This window comes from Thermobia domestica, chromosome 1 (genome assembly GCF_964235325.1).
Source record: "Thermobia domestica chromosome 1, izTheDome1.hap1.1, whole genome shotgun sequence".
Taxonomy (NCBI): domain Eukaryota; kingdom Metazoa; phylum Arthropoda; class Insecta; order Zygentoma; family Lepismatidae; genus Thermobia; species Thermobia domestica.
The window spans coordinates 30,970,745-30,994,363 of record NC_137454.1 but is presented as its reverse complement, the minus strand read 5'-3'; the positions used below and the strand labels follow the sequence as shown (position 1 = coordinate 30,994,363).

The 23,619-nt window shown below is 35.2% G+C and overlaps 1 protein-coding gene across 12 annotated transcripts in view; it reads right to left on the bottom strand.

Annotated features, from left to right (window-relative positions):
* The window catches only part of LOC145684179 (uncharacterized), a 692,246-nt gene that overhangs the window by 208,731 nt on the left and 459,896 nt on the right, over nucleotides 1-23,619 (bottom strand). For 10 of the 12 annotated variants that reach the window (XR_014131255.1, XM_081756189.1, XM_081756245.1 and 7 more), the window contains one exon: nucleotides 3,731-3,814. The exons of the other annotated variants lie outside the window; for them this stretch is intronic. Coding sequence is in view for 9 of the 10 variants with exons in the window: in XM_081756189.1 (XP_081612315.1) it covers nucleotides 3,731-3,814 (84 nt within the window). In the remaining variant the exon portion in view is untranslated. The remainder of the gene's footprint in view (nucleotides 1-3,730; nucleotides 3,815-23,619) is intronic. 12 annotated transcript variants of the gene reach the window in all.

Below are 23,619 nucleotides of genomic sequence, written 5' to 3'. Positions count from 1 at the left end.
GACGAAGGTAACATACGTATATGCATGTGATCTACGGAAAACTGTTACGTGTCAGACATCCTGCAACGGCATGGTGTAACATCTAAGGGCAGTGCCTATATAGCATACGGGTAACGTATGCTCCGTACTGATTTCTATAGTAAGCAAGAGGATACTGTATATTTGTACAATATACCGCTCTCCGGAGAACGGATTTTTCTCTGTGTAGGAACTAATATGTGCCTTATCCAAATATCCATGTTTCAGAATCCTGTGGTACTTCTGCAACAATTATAATAGAGGAAGTTGGTGAGTACTTCAAATTATATACCCATACCCAACCTCCCTCTATAAAAATTGTTGCGTAAGTACCGCAGGATTCTGAAACATGTATTTTTGGATAGCAAACATATTAGTTCCTAAGTGAAGTCTTGACTTGACCACGGTAGTCTCATAGTATTGGGGCTATGGACCTTTAAAGTTCTTTTTTTTTTCATCTTTTCGGCAGCTTATAATTTCGAAATGACGGATTTCTGCACCCAGGTTGGTCTATACTTTTTGTCTTACCTTGGTATCAGGAATCATCTCCCAAGTGTTATCGGTGCTGTTTTGAAACACCCTGTACAGAATGTTCAAAATTATTGTGTACAATATGAAGGAGGGTAGGTTACAATGAGACATCATTTATACATACATATTATAGGTCCATTTATGATACCACCTAACGCAGTTCGTGCCTTCGACGTGGAAGACCCAGGTTAGATTTCCAGCGGAAGCTAACGTAGTTCGGATTCTACGTTAAGATTAAGTCTACGTTGCAAGAAACTTAAACTCCCTGGAAAAAGGACATTAAAGTGCAAACATTGTGCTGATTTTGTATGTAACTAATATATATTGCGGTAAAAAATAATCAGCATCTTCTTGTGACTTGTGTTTTACTATGCCCCATTCTCTTATATTCATTTTTTTGTAATTCTATGGATAGAATGGAGGCAATGTTTCGCACAGATCATGAGCTGAAACATTAAGTTCAGTAAGAAGCAGGGGCGTCATTTCAGACTTCGCTTGAGGGGGGCAAGAGCACCACCCCAATAAGATTTTCATGTTTTGTACTAGTGTATTAGTAAACAATCGATTAAAGTATATTTATTCCTCAAACTCTTGGGGGGAAATTGCCCTCTCCTGCCCCCCGTAAATGACGCCCCAGGTAAGAAGCCAAGTGCATTTCTTTTGAAAATGCTTCAAAAAGTAATAGGCGATGCTCACAAGGGACTTAGAGCACCTGGAGCGAATTTCTAGTTAGCTCAAGCTGAATGATGTTAGTTTCGACAGTACAGTATTTTGTTAAAAATTCTTTTTTTTCAGTAAAAGTGTATTGACTTCAGTCCATAGTTCCATTATAACTAAAATGCTTTAAATTTGATAGTAAGATGGTTGTAGTGACATTCTCTTCCTTTGCTGCAAAAATTGCCAGATACACTCACAATATGAAGTGTGCTATCATAAAAATACAATACAGTGGCGAAAGAAGAAAAGAATTTTAAGGTGGACATGAGTGAACCTATTGCAAATTTCTACTTATTTAATTATCACTAATACTTTCTCGGCGTCTTCTTTGGCTTAAAAAGCAAAACCGTGGGAAGTAAAATTTAAATACAAATAAATACCATTAAAAAAATACAAATTATTTACCTAGGCAGGCCCGAAACCAGCCATAAAGGTTTGGGGGGCCATGAATATGTTAGGGGAGCCAAGTCATCAAAAATCCTCTTACAAATTGTGTTTTTTATTTTGAGGTCTGGAGGGGCCACGAAAAGTTTAGGAGTGCAGGCCCCCTCTAACCCCCTTCTAGTTGCGGGACTGTACCTACGTCAACGCCCTAGCCTCACTGCAATTACCGTTTCTCGTGAGATTAGCAAAGTCAATCAGTGCTGGGTCTTGTGTAAGAGAGCCGTTCGTACTCACCAGATGATGTTGACATACGGTGTCCACCCAACGAAAGGAACAACTAGCGAATTCGTCTAAAAACCCAGCGACAGAGGTCGATGAGCTGACCACACATCACCCCCAAAGAGACATTTACCTAAATGTGAGAGTAAGAGAGACATTCGAGGCAAAGCAAAATTTTAGGACAAGCAATTGACCAAAATTACTCTCTTTAGCGTGCCTCTGATCTCGTGGTATCGTTGAAGAAAGAATAGTTAGTTTGTTCTATGGGCTTTCAATATGCTCTCCACCCTGTTTTTGAGTTTTAGTGACTGATGATAATAACTATATGTTTCTATTGGAAATAAATTTTCTATTTAGCATTTGAAAACTTATCGTATAGGTTGAAAATCGGCAAGCATACAAATAAAGTGTTTTGTGGCAAAACTCATCCCTTAGTGCCTTTAAGTAGGCATATCCCACTATCATATTTCAATTTTGCTAAGTATGCTTGCGCAAGGAGATTTGTTTCGTATCTCCCTGGGACATATCGGCACTTAAGTAAGCCTCAGCAAGCAGTATCGGCAGGCGAGTATCAGAAGGATCAGAGTGCCAAACGCGCAGTAACAGGCACTACTGTATTTGAAATCACTAAGCCTAAAGATCTAACACCAGTGCAAATTAAGCGTGGAATCTATAGTGTATGCAGTTTCCCTTATGAAGACTTGTGCAGCAGTCATTCATACGATGTGTTAATTCCATATTAGTACTACAGTTGTACGTTTGTCGCTTCCATAAAAGAGTTCCTTAAATATTATTCTTTTTTTTTCTAAAAATAATAGATTTTACCCGTAAAATTTCCATTTTTATTACTTGGCCTCCTCTCAATCTATATTAAATTTCAACATATCATTAGATTATATCTAATGGTAAAATATTTTGCAGGTAAGGTGCTGGTTTACTTTTGGTACACCACATTTTGGAAAATTTACAGGTAAAATTCAATACTCTACATGAAAAGACATTTATAAGGAACAAAGTTCTCCAGGTGATACAATTAAATACAAAATAATATAGCTGTATTGTAGGTTTCCAAGTGTAAAATCATTACATGTGCTTTACGATGGACAAAATAAGTGAGTGCATATGAAAGATGACTGTATTAGATGCCATTTTCCACTGGCGGTGTATTTCTGTACAGTCTACAAAAGTTGAATTTTATGTTTACAAGTGAAGCGTTACCAGTATGAAACCATAACAAGTGCTATTGAAACATGTATCATTGCCAAAACAACACTTCTTTTCACTATCCTCGCTTACACGTATACCCACCGTCGCTGCCGTCCCTCGGACACACTCCCTTGCGCTACTGCACGGGCCCACCAACTTCGTCCTGCCTGACTCGGTTAGATAGCATTCGTGCTTTTTTGGCCACCTACCAATGTTCGTTTGTTTTTTGCATAGTAGATTTTATGCCATATGTCTGCACGCTGTATGTATACGAAAATCGTAAAAGAACTATAATTTTCCAACAATTACTTCTGGTGGTGCTCTTGAATTTTACCTATGCCAAGTGGATATTTTCATCTCGTCCAGCGTAAATCATTCAGGGAACAATAAGAAGGACATTAGTGAAACAACTATATTTTTTCAACAATTGTTTCGAGTGGTGTGCCGAAAGTAAACCTGCACGACAGATAATCTTTCTTTAAATACAAAATATATTTCATATCATTAAGGATAATCCGTGATAGATGTCCGATGCAAAATTTAAAAAAATAAATAAACAAACAAAAAACGATTGAAATGTCCATTGGAAACTTACTGTTGAGCGACATCTGTAGTGCAAATGAAAGTCTGGCAATGGCTTCACACAATATCCCATGATAGGTAGAAAACATTCGATCATCTGCAAACACAAAAGTTAACTACAAGTTAGCCACTACTACGATAGTTCTACAAGATTAACTTCTACCAGCAGAGATGAGTATAGGAGGCAGGAAGACCAAATATTACTACTAAATACGTATATACAAAATTTACAATACTATTTACATTATGTATATTATAAAGTATACGTTACAGAAAAAAGAGGTTGGAAGTTCACTTAGCAGTTTGTTTGTAAACGTAGTAAAAAAAATAAAAAATAAAAAATAAAATCTTCCGTAACATGTGCTGATATAGATCTTCCGTAGAAAAAGTTATAATATGGAAGTATAAAAAGCCCTCTTGAAGAAAGTGTTATCTGATTTGAAGATATGATAATGTCATTAAATGATACTTATAAGGTGTTCTGATACTTAAACATAGCTAATTCAATAGCAGGCGTAACCTTCTAAACCCTGCCCATTTTCTTTGGAGTAGGATTAAATCCTATAAACAAACAAAAAAAAAGAAAGAAAAAAAAGAAAGAAAAGAAAAGAAAAAAGTGATAATCCTAATAAATCTTAATTCCTATATTATTGGTTGTAGAGAAGGCTTAATCTTCTATGGCTCGTCATTTTGTGATAAGAGATGAAAATGAAATAATAATAATAATAATAATAATAATAATAATAATAATAATAATAATAATAATAATAATAATAATAATAATAATAATAATAATAACTCGACTTCTTCTCAGGTTGGCTTCTACGAAGTATCTAAATGTTGGTTAATGTTGGTAAAGCTTGCAACACTGCTTCAAACTATCTAATTCCGAGAACTTGTTGTAAAGTCGTACAAGCAAAGTAAATCAAAAATTGTTTTAAAAAGCTAATACAAATACTCAATTTTAAGTAATATACTACATTTAACCATTTATTAATATTCTGAAAAACCATATATAAAGTTTTTTTTTTTTTAATATGTCATATGAGACGACAGTAGTATTCGTCACTCAGGTACTTTGGAAGCGCGTTATCTTGTTTCTGTCACTTGCGTAATTACTATTGTAGAACCCTCCAAAATTTGGCTATTCTTCGATGTTTGTGATGCTGTAGCGCTCTTAGTTTGCAACACTACATAATTAGTGTAAAATTATATTTTTTTCGTTTTACATGTAGACTTGAAATAATCTGACGAAGTGCCATTTGAGAAACTGCAACTTTATGTTGAGTTGGCAACACTGTTAAATCTGGTGGTATATACAAGTATGTGAAACAATGCTCCTGTGTCGATATTTGCATGATGAAAACTTCGGTATTTTGTATCTATTAGTTTAAAAGTAGAAGAACGTAACAATACAAATGGTCCACTCTGTATATGCGTTTGTCGAGTTTTTTTTTTTTTTTTTTTTAATCCCAAGAACGTTAATCAAATACATAGAAACTGCACTTTTGTACTTAATAAACTCTGGATTAGACTATGTTCAAATTGTATAATGTACTGTGAAAGTATTTTGTCTTTTAAAGAAGTGTTCGGAATTGAAAGACAGAAGTTTGGATATCAGTTTCATTTTAGAAACATTCAAACCTAATGCGAGCGTACTCTCTTAGTTTAAGTATGATAAAGAATTTTGCTTTTTGCTACAGCCTTCAGCAAAGGTGAACAAAACCTCTCTTTATATGCTTGATAATAGCTTTCAAATTTCCTTATTAATTTGAATGCAGGGTCTTGATGTATAAATAATCAATAATTTTTAAAAAATGTAAATAAAATGAACAATTCATTCCAAAATTATTGTCGACAAGAAACCTCAGGGTGAGAAAGAAACTTTTGCTGACCCCTGTGTACTGCATTATATACAAAATATAATTCTTTGTAAACTATATATATATATATATATATATATATATATATATATATATATATATATATATATATATATATATATATATATATATATATATATATATATACAATAAGCATTTGTTACTTCGAAATATACATTTTTTTTATTTTTTTTTACAAAACATAACTATACTACAATAAAATAGCATAGGAAGTGAAGGCAAACAATGTATACACATACCTCAAGAAAAAAAAATTGCAATAAGATTTTAATGTTACACACTATCTATAGTATTATAGAGAATTTAGTGGATGATTTTTCTGAAATTTTGTGTTTTTGCGTCCTTATGCAACACCGCGGTTATGAAGGACGGGACATGGACCTATTACCCTATTTCTGCGAAAATAAGATCGGGTCTTACATTAGCTCTTTGCTCAAAAACGGATTAGGGTTCATTTTCGAGAGATCCTGTACCTGTCAATTCGGAGCGTAGCTTTTGCTAACGTGTTCTGTGATTCTTGCGAGAAATATGCAAAGTGATGATCAGAAGTTTGGGTTGAGGTTGATCCTTAGATGTTGCAAACGGTCGTGGGTTATATTCCCGGTGGAGACACTCGCTCGAAAAGGTGTAACAGCTTTTTCAGGGTAAGGTTTTTCTCTGGTTTTCTTCATTCACACCAGGTAAATGCCTGGATGGTACCTAAAATAACAGTCCCAGGCTGCTTCCTTCCTTCCCCATTTCTTTCTTCTTCAATTCTCCGGGCAGTGTGATCGCCGAGGAACATTATCCCTCATATGTGTGACGAGCTAGCATGGGCATAAATGCAGAAAATCCAGAAATTAATTCCTAATCCTAACCTTAATACCATACCGTAGGGTGGTATGAAAAATTGTTAGGGTTAATTTTCTCATTAGGTCTTACTTTCAAGGAATCATGATATTAACGTGAGCTGTGAACCACGACCGAGGCTTTAATTCGGTGTAGCTGGTGGATGCATAACAAACAATAAAAAATAAACCCTCACAATTTAGAGTACTCCTCACCACACAATTTCGCCTCCACACGAGCTGGAATACAGGAGCATGCTACCGGAAAAGGTGTGTAATTAGTGTCACTTTCTTTCAATATTAGACTGTTATCCAAGGTATATAAAATAACAGGGAGCCCCAGTTAACGTTTAGCGTACTGATTGGCTTCCTGTTAGTGACGTCATGTGGAGGAACTTTTGCCCATCTTGAAACAGTATACCAACTAGCACAATTGCGTATACAGATTTCACTTGTTCTCTTAAACGATACCTCGCGATACCCAAGGATGTTATAAAACAGAGGATCTGCCCATATGTATCTTCATCCTATTAACTGAATGAAGTCAAAAAAGAAATTTTTGGCACTTCTGATTGGCTACTCTCGTTTCCGCCATGTATGTTGGCTCAAAACATTCCGATCTTCATATGTAAACATGTACAATAGTATGTCTGTCGTTTATTTTTTATTTAAGTCGTTGATTCAGATTCATATTATACAATTGTTACATGCTGCACGTATGGGTGTACAAATAAGAGTGATAAAAAAAATACCCGGAATAACCTTTCACAGGTAAGTAGCGTACTGATTGGCTTCCTGTTAGTGACGTCATGTGGAGGAACTTTTGCCCATCTTGAAACAGTATACCAACTAGCACAATTGCGTATACAGATTTCACTTGTTCTCTTAAACGATACCTCGCGATACCCAAGGATGTTATAAAACAGAGGATCTGCCCATATGTATCTTCATCCTATTAACTGAATGAAGCAAAAAAAGAAATTTTTGGCACTTCTGATTGGCTACTCTCGTTTCCGCCATGTATGTTGGCTCAAAACATTCCGATCTTCATATGTAAACATGTAGTATGTCTGTCGTTTATTTTTTATTTAAGTCGTTGATTCAGATTCATATTATACAATTGTTACATACTGCACGTATGGGTGTACAAATAAGAGTGAGAAAAAATTACCCGGAATAACCTTTCACAGGTAAGAAAATCAAAGATCATAGGACACGTATCGCTTCACGATTTTGTGGTGTGGTCAGATCCTCTATTTTACAACATCCTTGGCGATACCTCCACGTGACGTCACCGACTACAAAGTATCCTGGGAAAAATGAGAGCAGAAAGGCTGAATCTAGTCCCCTGTGGTAGACTACCGTATGTTTTATATGTCAAATCGAAATTATTTCAACATAGTATAATATTTATTAATAAAACGACTTTATTTCCTTATTCGAGATTAATGACATTTAACTAAATAACTTTTTTCTAACTTCTGATTCAATTTGATTCATCTTGAAAATGAAACTTCAAAGATATTTATATACAATATATATTAAAATGTGTATACATTCTTTGGCCCCTCTGGATATATCAAGTAAAATAGAAAATGTACAAAGAAAATCTTAAAAAAGAAAGTAAGGAAGCAAGAAAGAAAACTGGAAATTAATTCAAAATTTATGAACAAGAACAGAACTACTATCTTGCAACAGAAAATATTACAAAACTACATCTATGTTACATATCAAAACTAAAACTACTTTACATAATGTATTATGATGGCTAAAGGTTTGAGTAATATAATAATGATACTTACCGGTTTTGTTATGTATGAATGTTAGCAATCATACAAAACATGCTGTTATCTTTTCTTTTTTAACTCTGTTTTTCAGGATCCAATTAATTTACTGTTAAAAAGCAAGCATATTATAAAATAGAAGATGTGCCCGTACTACAGGTAACCATACCCTTTAAAAAAAAATCGCATCTATTGCCAAAAGCACAATTCAAAAATTGGCTTCCGTTCAAGAGTTATTGTGTGGAGTAACAGACAAAGACACTAACATTACAATCTTATAAGACCCATCAGTGTGATCCTAATAACATTATAATATTATTAGACCCACTAGCGTGATCCTAATAACATTACAATCTTATAAGGACCACTAGCGTAAACCTAATAACATTACAATCTTATAAGGCCCACTAGCGTCATCCTAATAACATTACAATCTTATAAGGACCACTAGCGTAATCCTAATAACATTACAATCTTATAAGGACCACTAGCGTAATCCTAATAACATTACAATCTTTTAAGGCCCACTAGCGTCATCCTAATAACATTATAATCATATAAGGCCCACTGACGTGATTCTAATAACATTACAATCGTATAAGGATCACTAGCGTGATCCTAATAAGGGTATAGGGTTACTAAACTGTATTTAATATTTGAGGATGTTATTTTCTATAAAGGGTTGAATAAAATATTTCCCCCAGATTTAACACTAGAGTTAGAGGTTATTTGAACTTCGTGAACCTTAAAGTTGAGAAGTAACATGCTACACCGTACGTGACTTGTGTCTTTGGCGTTTGGATGACTAATGCTACTCTCTTACAAGGTACATTCGCGAAGTGTCCCCTCGGGATTCATGTAAAACTGATTTAAATGCAAAGTTCTCCATGGCTCAATATGTATTGTGCTAATTTTAGCGGCCCATATGGGTAATATACATATTTATGAGCCTTCGTATACCCGGAATTCAATCATACACAACTATAACGCTCGGTCACAAAATTGCTTTTAGCTTCTTTAGATGTAACTGAACATGAATGTGGGCATATGCAAAACAAATTGGATCAAGTACTGCTTTTCTGACATGTGTTATTCACACCAGCCGCCATCTTGGATCCGCCATATTGGATTCAACTTTCGGTTTTTCAAATGGGAATAGGTGCATGTGATACACCAAATTCATATAAAATTTTCTCGAAAATTCATTGGTGTAGTGAGTTTTACGGTAGCTTGTACCATTTGCGAGATATTACATGTTAAATCCCTCTAGGCACTTCTAGAGATGTGGGTCGGGTAAATACCCAGTGGGTAGGTAAATAAAAAATGGGTATTTACCCAGGTATTTACCCTTTTTGTATTTACCTACCCAAAAAATGGGTATTTTACGAAAACTCAATTATTATGAAATTTTAAGAATAATTAACCATACGGTGACTTTTTTTTTGTGTATTTTATTAATTACAGAAATTGTTACAAGTATTACACTACGGATATTTTACACCAAAATGCATAATATACCTTAGTTTTATAGAGATTTTTTTTTTCAGTATTTTGTACTGTTGCAGAAGTACAAGACCTGGTAACACCACACAACTGGTTTGAGTATCAAAAAGGAAAGATAATCGTTGCAGTTGGTCTCTGCCTTCAATACTAGTCTTGTACTGTGCTCTGACTGTTCTGCAAGATGGGATTGCATCCGTTTCTGTCTAAACTATATTCTTTCACTGTTATTTCAACAGTGTTTTGAAAGATTAGAAATGTAACATGGGGAAGAAGGGTCATGCATGGCATTCTTTAAAGCCAAAAACAAAGGTGGTGTTTGCAAGTTCTGTAATAAAGAATATGAACATGCGAATGTCAATAAACTGACAAATTATTTGAAAAAGTGTTTTAAGTGCCCAGCTCATGTGAAACGGTTTGAAGTACTTTTTCGAATACTGTTGCAAGTACATAATCTGCGAAAGAAACAGCTGAATTATTAGAAATAGACATTCCTGATGTTTCAGTGTCAAAAGAAAGCCCTGCACTTCTATCGCTGGGTTCATGTGCAATACAATTACTAGTTCTCATTTAAGTAAATCATTGGGTTCTTTGTCACTATTTGTGAACCGTATGGATGCAATCACAAACGTAAGCTGCAAACAGTTTAGTATAGTTTAATTTAGTAAGGTGGATGTTAACCCTTACGGTACCAAGGGGGTGTTCGTGGAACCCACAACCAATTACTTTTCGGCCCGAACAAAAAAATTCAGCATTGTCAGAAGGAATGTTAAGAACAGAATTCAATTGCATTTCTTTCTCGGTGGCTATTGGTTTACCTTTCAGAACCCTACAAATAGGAATGCGTTCACAAATCTCTCTCCCCGTTGGTAAGGCATGCATTTGAGAGTGTCTGAAGCTTTAATGTGAGCTGTCATATAAAAAAAAAAAAATAATAATAATAATGTTACATATACCTACAGGGCAGTGTCCAATCGAAGTGATAACACCTCAGCTGGGAAAAGGACAACCATCAGCAAGAATATAATTTAATAAATCCTTTGAATGAAATAAATATTTCATCCAAGAAATATAAGAAAATGTAATGCAAACGGTTCTATACCGCCACGGACACCACAACAAAGATTACATTACATTACATTGAGTATTGTTGTTGATGTTTATTCTCTTCCCAGCTGAGGTAATTTTATTTCGATTGGGTACTATAAGTATACTTGGTAGATAACATTTATTTTATTATATGACAGCTCACATTGAATCTTCAGGTACCATCAAATGGGGTACTTACGGGGAACTAATGACAACTTGAACCTCATATTCATGCGCAGGATGTTAGATTCATACGAAATAGAAACCAATATCAAGTTTCACTTTGACCCAAAATGGGGATGGGACTGCCACAGGCCACCAAATGGAGTCTTAGCGATTTTGGTGTCTTTCGAGTGTAATTTTTTATTCATTCATGAGTAAAACTGCAAAATAATAACAAATTCGGTTCAGGGGTGGTGCAGGTTTGCAGACAGTTTTGACCATGGCGCACCCGCGGTACAATTGTGGATATTATATGTTATTCTAGGGTTAACGCGGCATTTAAAACCTATTTTTTCTTATTTTTTCTCGAAGAACTTCATAGGTAAAGAGATCAAAATATTGAATCAAATTTTTTGAAAGAGGGAAATTGTGGGGATTAGCTGTTACATTTTTCAGACGAAGCCTTCGTGTACACCTATACATACATCTAAGTTTTAACAACATCGATCAAGCCAATCTTGAGAAATAATTCACATCACTTTTCCGAGTTTACGTCATTGCTCACGAAAAAATCAGAGTTGAAGCATAAGGGATTAATGTCTCCTGGGGGTACCTACAAGGGGACTTACTTGTCGTCTAAAGATTGATTTGGGGCCATTTTACTATCTTACCCACCTATGTCCTTTCTTCACCAAGGTGTGAACTGCTTTTAAACTTAGATTCGTTTCACTAAGACCTAAAAAATGAAGAAATCATTGTATGACTTCAAGCCTTAGGTTAGGTGGTTAGGTTGTATACATAGAAATCGTATATAAACCCTATTTGTTTAACCTTAGGGTGACTTTAAATGTAAAGTCTGCGATGATTCCGAATTGTGTGATGATTCCGACTCTGATCTTAGGGTTGATTCTGAGTAGGACGGTAAAGTTGAGTTGATTTTAGTTTAGCGTCCCTTTCAGCAGCGAGGCTATATGAGACGTGGACCTACTGATTAACGTGGAATCCGAACCACATTAGGACGGTAAAATTTGTGGCCGTTTTATAGTGCTCCAAATATGGTAGAGGTTAATTGCTGCTCTATACTGAATAAGTTAAATATAAATATTACCTTCACTGAGTTACTATACAGCTTAACGTTGTTCATGACATTAATATTTTAAATATACTATTCCAATAAAATACTTTCACAAAGCATTAGTGTTAGTGTTAAACCCCATTTAGTAAACATTCGGAAAATCAGGAATTCGTTATTTAAGTGTTTTACGAACTGTTATTCCTCATTTTATGGATAATTCTCTTTCAACGGCATATTTAGTAAATAAATTGATCGGCCAATTTATTAAATTTAGTTACTTTGATTATTCTGCAACTTTCGTAATCATACAATCACGTCTACAGAATGGCAAATTGGGTAAATGTGTAATTTGTTTAGTTTTTAAGTATTTTCTAGGTTATTACTTACTAAAGCCGAGTTTCTTTACTTTGATATAACTATATCAACAATTTAGTTGTTACAGTGTAATTTCTTAAACAGATTAAATTTATTAGTTCAGAAACCTTGAGTTAAAGAAACTTATTGGTATAATTCTTTGCATAATTGACAATTCAGTACATCTCATTGTCTATAGATAAAATACCAAAAATGACATTATTTTTGCGTGAAGAAAGTAACCAGCTGTATCTGGAATATCAGTTCAGTTTTCTTAATTGTCAGAAAAATTGTTTTTCATCTGTACTATTCAATTTTTTTAAGGTAATGTTAAAAATATATAGCTATGTATAATAAAACTGTTGCAAACTTTAGATCTTCAAAATAGGAAAGTAATTATTAATAATTAATTTTCCGCCATTAATAGATTTGGCAAACCAAAAGAAAATGTGTTTGTTTATTTTAGTAATAGAGATCCTACTGTTATTTAAATAGTTTAGTTAGTGTGTTCATCGATGATTTGAAAAACTGGAGAAGGTATTGGAAGATAAAAAAGATGCACCAGATTGAGAAAAATGGTGAAAGCAGTTATATCAGACGCCTAAGGAAGAACCTAAACTCCTTGTCATTAATACCAGGAGCTGCTGGTAGGCAGAATACTTAATAATAGTGATTGGTTTGGTGACAACTGACTTCATTTTTGTTAGTCATCGTTATGTTATATCATAAATTTTATATTTTCGTGTTGGTTTGGTCCACTATCGAATTCTACCGCCTAGCTGATTGGACGTCTCAGGGGCACACTAAGGTAAAAGTTCATGGGGTAGAATGGGCAATGATTTTCCGCGAAGGGTAATAGAAGGAAATCTAGTATAAGTAGAAAGAAAAATGATGGTGAGTAGCTAGGAAATCCGTATTCTGTTACTTAATAAATATCAAATTCATTCTTCAATTACTAGAAAAAATGATTAGTTAAGTGGTTATTCAGTATTCCTGTTGCAGGTGATACAAATTACCATTATAGTTTTCATTGACAACGATAAAATCCATTTATGGTTAATTGAAACATAAAATACCCACTAAAATACCTATTTTGGGTAAATACCCGGGTATTTACCCGCTGAAATAAATACCCAGGTATTTTACATCCCTAGGCACTTCGCAAATAGACATAGCAGAGTAATATCAGTTACGCTTACGTTTTTGATGTTTACAAATCAAAACAATTTCTAACTGGAAAAGTACTGTAGGTATAAACAAACTCTCTACAACATTGCTGTCATAATCTTACAAAATTTCTGTGAGTGATTGTTATTACTTCTATGTTATACTATAACAAGGAAGTATTGTATTACGAACAAAATGCCTAATGTAAATCTAGATACGACCAGCTTTTGGTGAAGATCTACCATATCCTATTTACATCTGTGTGTCTGTATGTATGTACGTTCAGAAAACATTTCGTCAACAATAAATCACGTAAAAGATTACATATACATACGGGCCCGGCACAACTTTTTAATGGTTGAATTTACATTTAACATGCAGTATCTTGCAGATGGTACAAGCTACCGTAAAACACACTATACGAATGAATTTCCGAGAAAATTTTATATGAATTTGATGTATCACATGCACCTATTCCCATTTGAAAAACCGAAAGTTGAATCCAATATGGCGGATTCAAAATGGCGGCCGATGTAGATAACACATGTCAGAAAAGCAGTACTTGATCCAATTTGTTTTGCATATGCCCACATTCATGTTCAGTTACATCTAAAGAAACTAAAAGCAATTTTGTGACCGAGCGTTATAGTAGTGTATGATTGAATTCCGGGTATACGAAGGCTCATAAATATGTATATTACCCATATGGGCCGCTAAAATTAGCACAATACATATTGAGCCATGGAGAACTTTGCATTTAAATCAGTTTTACATGAATCCCGAGGGGACACTTCGCGAATGTACCTTGCTAGTATTATTATTCCATCGTGGAGAATAAATATATTGCACATTGTACATTAGTGTTCATTACTTATGTTGACGTACAACTATCATTCTAAATAATCAACTACTATCGTTCGAAAACAAAAACGAAACGAAATTTCTAGTTCAATGACCCACAGCTACCCCTTTAGGTTGAAGGAGATCGATGATTAATGAAAGTGAATGATCTAAAATAAACTGGTGGTAGAGGGAACGGGAGAACTCCGAGAAAACCCACGGACTTCATGTTGTCCAGCAAAACTTAGTGTCCATTCGCATTCACAAGAATAAAAGTCTAGATGTGGGTTACTTGGTTTCCAAAGGTTACTAGAAAAAAAAAATTCGAATTGCCACGGTACACTGAGAAAAAAAAAATTGTAGGTGACGTACTTAAAAAGATAGGTTACATGCGTAATTCCTGTAGTTTTTGGACTTAACGTACACCATACGTATAACTGAAAACGCATGTTTTATAATACTTTCTGTATAAGTGTTCCATCTATACGTACTTTCTGTATGAAACAATGTAGGCGGTCAGGATCTCACATACAAATAGACGTATACAACATATAGCTGACGAAGGTAACATAAGTGTATCTATGTGATATACGGAAAACTGTTAGATGTCAGACATCCTGCAACGGCATGATATAACATCTAAGGACAGTGCCTATGTAGCATACGGATAACGTATGCTCCGTACTGATTTCTATAGTAAGCAAGAGGATACCGTATGTTTGTACAATATACCGCTGTCCGGAGAACGGATTTTTCTCTGTGTACTCTATAAATAATCTCATTTGCGTGATTTATTGTGCTATATGCAGAACGGGTATATCTAGAATAATTTACCTGCTATAAGATTTTATCCGTACTTCTCTTGATCAAAATTTCTTTCTTTTTCTTTTAAATACAGTAGGACGTCGATAATCCGAACGCGGTCTCTAGAAGCTTTTTACATTTTGTCTTAGCGCTAGTGATAAACAAACAATAGAGTTGTCCTTCGGCGCTGTGTGAAGTCAGTTGTTTGTCATGCATATTTTTTATTTTCCCTTAGGCCTAAACAAGTTAAGTTTTAAGTGTGAGTTACAAGAACACTGTAATTTAATGTACGAGCAGATTCTTCAGAAAAATTAAATGCAAGTAGCCTTATTTACGGTATTGTAATTACTGTATGTACTGTACAACCACTGTATCCATAAAAGAGCATATTTACGCCTAAATGGTATTTTCTTCGTCATTTTCGAAAATCCGAACAATTTGAAAATCCGAACTACTTGTGGTCCAATTAGTGTGGATTTTCTATTTCCTACTGTATTAAGATAATATGATCACCAACCGTTGAAAACTTTTTTATTTTGATAAAGAATGTTATTTCTGCAGAAATAAATGGAAGACCTGTAATAGTATTAGTCGAATCGTAAATATTATAAATCAATTGTAACAAGGTATCGAAATATACACGACATCTTTCTGAGAAATATTAGAAGCAGACATAATCTCACACAGTAAAGTGAAAAAAAAAAAAAAAAAAAACACGAAGATATAACTAAAATTATCCATCCATAAACAATCTGAGCATAAAGTGACATCTATAATTATTTTTTTTAAAATAAGTTAAAACTAGAATTCGAAAGTACTAATTCATTGTAATTTAAAATTACATAAAAATGGAATTTAGCCGGAAGAATATGATCGTAACAAATGCACAGAAGATATCAGAGGAATTATGAAAGCTAATGGCTGTTGCATATCGATTTATTTTCTATAAAAGTAAAACGTGTATAATATGTGGGTAATCAACAATCCTCATTTACATTATATATCATATATGAATTTTAAATTCAACACGAATTAGAAATAAAATCACGTTTTACTTTTTTTTTCCATGGAGATAGTAACTTACCTGTACATCCTGTCAACCACTTAAGAAAATATTTAATTCTTTCACGTGTTTTGACATAATGAGTGTACATTATCTTGTATAATGAGTCAATGACACTAATTCCAGGGAATTAAATCTGCTGGCTCTTAAATTATTCATAATTCACATTATTATTATTATTATTATTATTATTATTATTATTATTATTATTATTATTATTATTATTATTATTACTAAATTTAAAGTGTGAAATACTGAGAAGAATTACAAAATCTTATAATTTAAATTGAATATATGAAAAAAAAAAATCTGACCAAGCGTTCGTCCCATAGATTAATAAATTGTATTAACTTTATGGCAAGGAATTCTAAACTGGCAATCGTTGAAATTATTATTAATAAATATTTTTAGTATATTTTAATAAGTGATTTATTGCTAGAATTGTTGGTAGAACACTCGATCGTTTTCAAAAATAGCCTCCCTTATACCTCCAGTATATAACTGATTTAAAGCGTTGAACTGGGCGGATCCAAGAGGGGGCTAAGGGGCTATAGCCCCTCCCCCCTTGACGCTCAGGTTTACATTGGATAAAATGGGCTTCCATTCTGCTTCACACTGGATAAAACGGCAAATTATGGTTTAGCCCCTCCCTTGATCATATCCTAGATACGCCACTTATATATATATATATATATATATATATATATATATATATATATATATATATATAGAGAGAGAGAGAGAGAGAGAGAGAGAGAGAGAGGTGGGTATACGACGTATCTTCCCGTATGCGCTCCAATACATCTCTGGTTTTAAACCAAGCAGAGGCGCGGGGGCCCCATCATGTCCGGACTCCCGAAAAAAAAAACTTGCTAATTTAATATGCATGTATGTACTTTCCCAATAAAACTATGGTTGTTTAACAGAGAAATGATTGATGCAGCATGAAAATTTGATCTTATACTTCATCTGTACTCGTTCTTTTTAAAAAAAATAATCTATCATATTTTTTTCTGAAAATATAGGTGGATAGTTATCGTCTTTTCGGTTGCAGAATAATACCCGTGCAATACTACATAGATGTAGTAGCTTGTTGTGTTAGACCTGCGCCCCCAAAGCTTGGACTCTCCCAACAAAAATTTCTGGGAGCACGCCTAAAACCAACCTATATTTGTATCAAAGTATGGCAACAAACTGATATATTTTTGTCTGGTGGATACGAAACTTAAGTAATTCTTTTAAAGATAACTTAAACTAGCTCTATGAGTAGTCCCTAGCTAGGAGGTGGCCTACGGGCTCAGCCTCACATCTGACCAGGTTCAAGCCCCTAAAACTTTGAGTTGAGTTGAGTTGATGTTGAGTTTAACGTCCCTTTCAGCAGCGAGGCTATATGAGACGGGACCTATTGATTAACGTGGAATCCGAACCACATGAGCTCCCGCCGGGAATCGAACCCGGGTCTCCCACGCCAAAGGCGCGTGCGCTAACCGCTTAGCCACGAAGGAGCTCCACTGAAACTTTCATTGCTTCTTGGTTTGTGTGAATGAATGTAAGGTAAACTGAAGTTAGCCCCCTAGAAAAAATCTCGCTCCCAGTCGTGTTAGTGTTCTGTCTTTAAGAAATTTATTATTTTAATTCTTATTTTAAATCCATGCGAGTTTGCCATGGGGAACAACGTGTCAGTGGGTTTTCTCGAGATTCCTCCACACACACAATTAGTGCCGTGTCGTAGAAAATCAGCGTTCGGAGCGAGAGTATACGACGGCGCTCCTGTACATATGAGTCAGGTCGTCAGACCAGCCGCGAAGCGCCACCATGGTTCGCGCGAAACGTAAGGAAATTTTCAAAAATAAACCCTGCTTTTCCTTGATTTTGAGCACTTTTTATTACTTTTTTCCTTCCATTTTATACATGTGCACATGCATTTTCCTAATATGAGTAACATTTTTCCGCTCTCTTTTTTATTTCCTTCTTTTCTTTTCTTTTTTCCTACCGAATTTTGGGCCTCCTTACTTCGGCACCCGGGGATAACGTCCCTCTCGCCCCCCCCCCTCAACAGCACGGCTCTGCAGTCAATCCACCAATTATTTAATAATCATTCACTTTCATTAATTATACGTTTTCTTTACCCCCACAACATATAATGGTGCAAAGTAAAATTAAAGATTTTCTAGATTTCTTTGCATAACTCATCGATTAACCAAGTTACTATAAAAATCAATGAAATACACACGAATAATCTTTATTTAGGCAACGAAAAACAATACAATACAATATAATACGAAATACAAGAGTTTATACAGCGGTCTACATTAAAACCCACAACAAATCACTTTTTAAGTGCTTCGCAAACAAAGGAAATTAACTAAACCGAAACAGGTTTCTTCCATTCTTTCTTGGTTTTTGTAAATAAAGCGGACTTCTTTGAGACCAATCAAGGTAATTAATAACAATATCAAAAGACAAAACGCATTTACTTGCTGTATAATATCAACTAACGACTAAACAACTAAACCTGAAATCCACTGTATCTCAAGCCAATTTTCTTTTTTTTTAAAAAAAGTCAAAACAATATTTTAGGATTTTAAGATTTATTATTATTTGTCGGCATGCTGATTTTCACTTGTTGATGAAAAGTAAGACGAAAGCCAACAAGATGGGCCTCTGCTTACAGAGATATGAAATTAATGAAATAAATAAATAAATAAATAAAATTGGAAATTTACTTAGGAAGTAAATGTGTGAGTTGGAAATACTGTTCAGTCCGCTAATAAATTTGCATCATATTGAGGACAATGGCATTGTCTTTCGTCCTTGAATTCATTGTTTCTTTTTTACCTTTAAAGAAAAAAATAAAAAAAGATACAGATGCTTTTTGACGAATCTATATACCTCTGGCAATATTCAGTATATTTTGCAGGTGCTTTTAAGATGCACAGTAGGTTTATGTATGTAGCAGCTCATATATGATTATGTATAAACATGTGCTAATTGGTACAGTACACACAACAGATCTTTATGCAGAAGTTAGCAAATAGGTTTATAGTTCAGCGTATCGAAATATACTTTTATATTGTTCTTCTAAGATGTTTTTAAAAGGCAATATATATAAGCAAGAACGAATGATCTGTAACAACATGGGCGGCGTAGATTTACTAAGATGTGAAGCACAATAATAAGACACTGTTTTTAAATAAATTGGATAATTATGGTAGGGGAGCAGTCTCCTCACATCAGAGAAAGCATTCTTATCAGTGATTCTTCATCGCTTTCCAAGGATTTTGGTTTACCGATCAAAACCACTTTATATATTTACAACATCTGTTCGTTCGTCCGGGAGACAAGAAAGGGCATGGGTGGATAAGTATAGTGAAATGGCCCTAGATGAATCTTGGGACGACAAGTGGGTGGTATGTAGGTACCCCCAAGAAACATTAATGCCTCACGTTTCAAACCGCAACTCTCATTGGTTCATGAGAAATTGCGCAAAATCGGAAAAATGGGATTAATTTATTTCTCAAGAATGGCTCGACCGATTTTGTTCAAACTTGGATGTATGTATAGAAGTATATAACGTTCGCCCTTTCTTACTTCGGCGCCTGGGGCTGTCGTCCCGCTAGCCTCCCTTTCCTCCCCGGCACGGCACTGCTTACTTCTGAAACTTTAACTTAGGTAAGCGTTTTTCACAGTCCTTTGCACCTTTCAAAAACAAACCGCGTAACTTGATGTTGTATCACTGCGCACACGACTATTTGCTGATTGGTGAAGAGGAAATTGTTTAGTCTGTTTCCCGCAATATTTTTGCTGCAGCACATGCATGTATTTCTGCTACTGCGATGTGCATTACTCGTCTCAATCTCACACCATTGCCGTGATATAGGGCAAAATACCCAATACTATATAATCCCCCCTCCTTTAAGAGCAACTGAACATTGTTATTTTTCTCCAAACTATAATTATAGATGAAATTACAATGAGTTATGTCAAATTATCAACTGAACGATAAAGAGATGGTGCTGGTATGTAACAGCAAGCATATTTATCATTATGGGAGATTATTTCTTTTTCATCTATTACCTAAATCATTAAGCATATCCATGAAAAACAGATGGTACTTTCCCCCCCTTTAGTTCAATTTATTGATGTGCTTTCTTAGCATGCGATTGTATAAATACTAACTTCAGTACTACAAAGTAAGGAAATAAATATTCTATGAGAACATGAAAATTAGCTATTATAGGTCTTAATTTTCTTCAAGTGAATTGAACAACGTTGATATCGTTTGATAAAGTATTTGCTTTTCTTCTGCACTTACGGGTTTGCCTTGTTTATGTTTAACAGAATAACTCGGAGCAGCAGGTAACCTGCTGGCTTCCTTGGGCGACATCTTTAAATTGTGGCGCGCACTTCTTGTGTTTTGTCATTTGTTGTAACAGTTTTCCCTTAAAATTCGATTTTGGTTCAAGATTTCGATCCCATATAGATACATACTTTGAGTCGAAACCTAAATGCTCTTACTGTGCCTTAACAATACATGCATTACCATAATACATTGCATTTGTTGTGTACTATTTGCTCATGGAAGAATAAGCTGTTATTAGTCTCATTTTCAATATTGCTAACTCATAGTTATTTTTCAGTTTTTCACAAAGAATGGTTGTCAAACAGTTGTGTCATTTCATGAAAATGGGCTAAGAAACTGAAAAAGAGAAATCAAGTGAACTCTCTGTTCTTATTGAAGATAATAAGTTCCTTATAGTATTTCAGATCTTTGTTTGACCTTGCATTAGAGATGAGTCAATTAAAAAAGAGCGAGAGAGAGAGAGAGAGAGAGAGAGCGTGAGGGGGATAGAGAGAAGTTAAAGAGGATAAAACCTGTTTTAGTGATTCACTACGAAGTAATATGAGGCTATTTTTTTCAGTTATAATTTCTACATCACCTTTTTAAAATGCGATCAGAATAAATGACCATTTAAAAGATCCAAAAACCGAATATTCGGTGCCAGAAATTAAATAATGTACAAAAGAATCTTCAACATTTTAGAATTTTTATAATATTGGATAGGAATGTTCATAACTTTTGAGTCTTATTTTTTTTCTGGCTGCAGTGAAATTAAGAGGAGGTACTATGTGCATGTAAATAATGTGTCTTTATTCCTATGTAGAATCTAAAAAGTTTCTTGGAATTTGTGGAATAAGATGTCGATAGAGTCTTCATACTCTCATGACTGATATTATTTGGTCTAGGAATTAATTCGTGCGGATGGACAAGAGATGGCGCAACGAACGGAGCGTCACACAGTTCCGTGTATCCACACATGTGTTGCAAACCCCTGTCATCGCGTATCGTTCGTAGTATAGGGCAGTGGATTAAAGCGTCAACAACACCAGTTTGTAGTTAAGTGAACATGGCGCAATTTGTGCCTGATAAAGTGTTTTTGCGGGGTGTCCTGCTGCATTACTTTAACATGCAGAAAAGTGCGACTGAAAGTCATCGTATTTTGTTGGAAGTGTATGGTGACCATGCTCTAGCTGAGCGAACGTGTCAGAAGTGGTTTGCACGGTTTAGAAGTGGTGATTTCGGCTTGGCAGACAAAGAGCGAGCTGGACAGCCAAAAAAATTTCAAGACGAAGAATTGACAGCATTGCTCGAGCAGGATTCGTGTCAAACGCAGGAACAACTTGCAGCAGCATTAGGCGTTGATCAAACAACAGTCTCTAAACGCTTGAAAGCCATGGGAATGATTCAAAAGATGTCACATTGGGTTCCACATGAATTGAAAGACAGAGACGTTGAAAGACGAAAAACCATTTGCGAATTGCTGCTTCAACGACAGAGCAGAAAGGGGTTTCTGCATCGAATTATTACAGGTGATGAGAAGTGGATCCATTACGAGAACCCTAAACGAAAAAAGGCCTGGGTGAAACCAGGTGAACCAGGTCCATCACAACCAAAACGAGATATTCACTGTGCAAAGGTTATGCTGTGCATATGGTGGGATATGAAAGGTGTGGTGTACTATGAGCTGCTGCAACCGGGTGAAACTATGAATGGAGAACGTTATCGACGACAATTAATGCGTTTGAAGCAAGCTCTGGCCAGAACACGACCAGAATGGGAGAACAGACATGATAAACTTATTGTTCAACATGATAACGCTCGCCCACATGTCGCAAAACCGGTCAAAACCTATTTAGAAAATGTCAGATGGGAAGTTTTACCCCACCCGCCGTATTCACCAGACGTTGCTCCTTCGGACTACTACTTGTTCGATTGCATGAACAACGATTTGATTGGACAGCGGTTTACTTCTTCAGAAGATATCGAAACATGGGTCTCTGACTGGATCGCTTCCAAGGATGAGGACTTCTTTCGCCACGGAATCCGTACATACCCTGACAGATGGGCGAAAGTGGTGGCTAGCGATGGACAATATTTTTCTTAAGGTATTTATGTATTTTGTGTTTGTACTACAGCTTCAATGTGTGCGTACCAACCGCACGAATTAATTCCTAGACCAAATAGTTTATGGCGTAACTTTTCTGTTAGATATTAAATGAAAGGATAAGTCACGAGGAATCAAAATATATTTTATAGGTATTTTATTACATATAACAAAGGAAATAAAATAATAAATTCTCTATTCAATAAATAAGTAAACTCAGTAGTTTTCAAGTTCTTGCAGAATGAACAATTGCTTGTTCCAAACACTCGCTCGCCTATAATGGAAACTTACAAGGAGCTCAATTTTGAAATGAAATGAAATGACATTTTTCGAGTTTTACGTCCCATGATTATGCAGGCTAGGCTAAAGGAGACGGTGATGATGAAAACATGAATGAAATGTTGGAATGAAGAAAGTGGAAGGAAACTGAAGGACCCAGAGGAAACCCACGCACACGGTATTTGTCTACCACAAGGTTCACTTGGCACGAACTGGAATCGAAGCAGGAACCCCATGTGCCAGAAGTGAACGCTCTACCACTGAGCCACTGCGGCCCCCAAAAGCTAAATTTTGAATAGAAGTCGTGAGTACAACTGCACATGTTTCTAGATCTGATAATTAACTCCTTTGTGGCTATATGATCCGCGTACTCGTCGTCGGGCGGGAGACCCGCGTTCGATTTCCGGAGGAAGTTCATGTAGTTCGGATCACTCGTTCGGCTGTAGGTCCAAATCTTATAAAACCTTGTTGTTGAAGGGGACTATAAACTTTTAATCCATCCATCCAACCATAGATCTGCTAGTAGGAACACTGTCATCATCATGTAATAGTGGCTCTGAATACTAACATTTTAGGTAGATTCTCAGTTAGAGGAAACGTCAGGAGTG